The 3,216-nt window shown below is 46.6% G+C and overlaps 1 protein-coding gene across 1 annotated transcript in view; it reads left to right on the top strand.

Moving 5' to 3' along the window:
* The first annotated feature begins 276 nt into the window (after window positions 1-276).
* LOC137875967 (slit homolog 3 protein-like) overlaps window positions 277-3,216 on the top strand; it is a 17,904-nt gene continuing 14,964 nt past the window's right edge. The window contains exon 1 of the mRNA XM_068715482.1: window positions 277-312. Within this exon, the coding sequence (XP_068571583.1) occupies window positions 277-312 (36 nt within the window). The remainder of the gene's footprint in view (window positions 313-3,216) is intronic.

Raw genomic sequence — 3,216 nt, 5'->3', positions numbered from 1 at the left:
GGGTACGGCTGTCCTCTCAACCTACTTTACAGTCCCTCACAGGAGCCGCGCTCGTCCAAAAACTGTGCAGCTCTGGCCTCTGCCCAAGAACGCAACGCAGTTGGAGAGCAGAGAGAGAGAGAGAGAGAGAGAGAGAGAGACAGAGAGAGACAGAGAGACAGAGAGAGAGAGAGGTATGCGAGTTATCGAGGAGTGCTGTTGTGTCGCGGTGAATCACCAGCTCCTCTTTCAGCGTTTGAAGGCAGGGAGGCCAACCCGGAGCGCTCCTCTAGGCGCATGACGGAGCTGCGCCACGGGGTCCGTCAGGTGTCCGTGAGACGAATCCGTGAATCAATTGATTTCAGAAAGCCATGTGGGACCGATGTGTTTACCTCACCAAGCACGCGACCGAGTGGAGAGCATAAACAAAATGAAGGGACTAAAAGAGCGGGGTCGGGTTATCGTGTGTGTGCAGTGACCCTCCGGTAATGACGCTCCCTGCATTCCCACCTGCACCGTGCCAGTTTTCATAAACCAGCCTATCGGCAAAAAGAAGAAAGTGGTTTTGCTGATAAAATTCCTAGTGTTCCTGTAGCTGGGTTTCCTCTCCGAGCAATTATCTTCCCAGAGCAGTCATTCCACCCTCTGCAGGACGGATGTGAATTGCTTCAATAACAGGACTGCCTTCCTCCCCCCCCCCCCCTTCCCGCCACTGGTAGTTGAGGTTCTCCCCTTACGGCCTGAGCCTGTCAGAAAATCAGCTCCAGGCTTAACTTGCATTATCAGCCTGGTTGATGCAATCTGTTTCTTCCAGATTGCCCCCCACCAAAAAAAATGGCTGGTGGAGAACTTCTGCTACCTGTCAGCGACTCTAGATTTTGAGATTTGACCGTGAATTACAAAGACGGAAAGTAAGGGGGGGAAAAAAAACTCCCAAAAAACCTTTGACGGTTGATTTTGAAGCGTGCAGAGTGTCTGAAGAAGATGTCCACCAAATATGGTGAATGATTGTAAAAGTATGCCACAGAAAGATAACACATTGATAACAGATGTTCTGATACGGTCGCTTTTGGAAATTCTAAATGTCTATATTTGACGGGATAAAGCTTTTGAGTTCGCGAAAAAGTTTCGCTTCAATTGTCATTTTGTGATTTCCATGCAAGTCCACATTGCCATATTGGATTTTCTATAGATCGTAGTTTCCCTGTGGATGGAATTTTAAAATGTGGCCGTTCCGATGTCTTTGAAGAGAAGTGCATGCAAACAACGAAACATGTCATTATGTAAAGTGAACCCTGTAAAATGTACTCGTACGGCCTCTCTGATGTCCATGCAAATGTGCAGAAGCCACAAAGGAGGGGAGAGAAAAACCTCTTTAAAATCAAAAGGGTGTTAGAAGTTTGGACTTGGACGTTAATCTGACTTTAAGTAGCCATTTACAGAGTACAAAGACAAAAGCCTGCTGTCAGTGTTCGCTGGTAAATTCTCCATCTGCATACAAAAGAAGAAATAATGATGCCATTATGTGGCGTAACCAAACAGTGGAACAGCTTGATATGTTGTAATATCCTGGCCGGGACCTCGGTTAAATCCCATTTCCATAAAAGAAGTGGGGGGAACTATAGTTAATAAAGGCAGAACAAGATTCCTCTCCTCGGAAAGAGGACCACGCCGCCGTCTACCGCGGCCCCTGTGTGGTATCTGTTTCCATTCTCCGGCAGAACGAAGGTATTACCACCCCTTCGTTCGGCGGGCTCCTGCGCACGACAGTTCATTTTCTGCATGATCTCCCAAAAGTCGATACCATCTTGTAAAGACAAATACCAGATAGCAGTGGCTAACTGATGCAGTTTGAGGGGAACGCCATTAATCATGCTCTCCTGAGGGGGGGGGGGGTGGGTCCACCCGGCAAGTCTTCATGCATTAATAAAAATCACCAGAAGATCTGTGAATGAATTCGCAGCTGGCGGTGCCTTCATTACCCGTGATTCTCTGCAGGGTCCGGGGGAGCGCAGGTATCGGGGAAGTAACTGGAGGAATCCCTCTCGTTTATTTAAGTAGCCTGGAGACGGACGTCGTAGACGTGGCGTTTGATTCAATGAGGACGCGGTGCCATCGACCCGCAGCCTTTGAAACGAGCAGCACTGCTCTGTGTGAACACTGAATCACCGTGCGCCTGTTCATTCGTCATGCAGAAAAGACCCGCAATCACCGCGGCGTCTTTTCACGCTAACCTTAATGTTAGCTGTTTTGCAAGTTATGGCAATTACCGTGAAACGCAGGAACAGAAAAGCAGCAGCATACGTATAATTAGCATACTGTAGTTCAGCGGGTGAATGGCATGACAAGTGAACCACGCTATCCCGAGAGTAAACACAACACAGAGGCCGCTTGAAAAACAGGAAAACATATTTTGTTCGAGTGCCTCATCAGTTTTCCACGTGGCTCTATACGCTGCTGCGATAACTACACTCTTTCCTTTTTTGTATTCCCCTTCTTTTACATTCCCAATCGTCTCTGGCGAGAATCGCAAAACAGAGATCAGAGCATTTGAAGAAACGAGCCAGGCGAGCTGCGCTGGCGTTGGGAGGGTTACAGGCCGTCTGACTCGCGAGTCAAGTGATTTAAAGTTAAGAAAAAAAATGACCTCCAGAGAATATTCACTATCAAGCCGAAACTGGAGATGTAGAAATCTCAAATTTCCTCATGAAGACTTGAAGTGTAGCTGCAGCATTCAACTGATTTTATCTCAGAAAAGTGCTGATGACGTATTAAAATTGGCTCCCAGTCGTCGGTGGCGGTGACTCAAAGGCCTCGGTCCGTCGACAAAGAGCTCGGCGCACAGTGCGCTCCAAACGCTCGGTTGAGATGGTGACTAATATCGGTTGGTATCAGTACAGATGTATTGTTAAAATATTTCCTTTCTTTTATGGTTTTTGTTACACCATGATTCTATATTCTATACTTAGATGTAATTAAGTGATTCCTGCTGAGGGGACTGAGTCATGTTCTCTTGCTAAGTGTGATCTGTGCTGCTGTACTTTAGAGGGTTTAAACATCCCGTCAGTTCTTTAGTTCAATGTTTTTGTGGGTCCAAACCTAAATGTTTTTTGCCAAAATTTAAATTGATACATGGATGATGTTCTAACCGCTGTGTTCTTATACCTAGGGTTGGGGCGATACGACCGAAAATATATATTGCAGTATTTGTTTTTTTGTGTGTTTCTGCGGTATTAG

This window comes from Cebidichthys violaceus, unplaced genomic scaffold, assembly GCF_023349555.1.
Source record: "Cebidichthys violaceus isolate CVI_PGR_0920_01 unplaced genomic scaffold, fCebVio1.0.p SCAF_2, whole genome shotgun sequence".
Classification (NCBI taxonomy): domain Eukaryota; kingdom Metazoa; phylum Chordata; class Actinopteri; order Perciformes; family Stichaeidae; genus Cebidichthys; species Cebidichthys violaceus.
The sequence above is the reverse complement of the archived record's forward strand: the minus strand, read 5'-3'. Positions and strand labels throughout refer to the sequence as shown.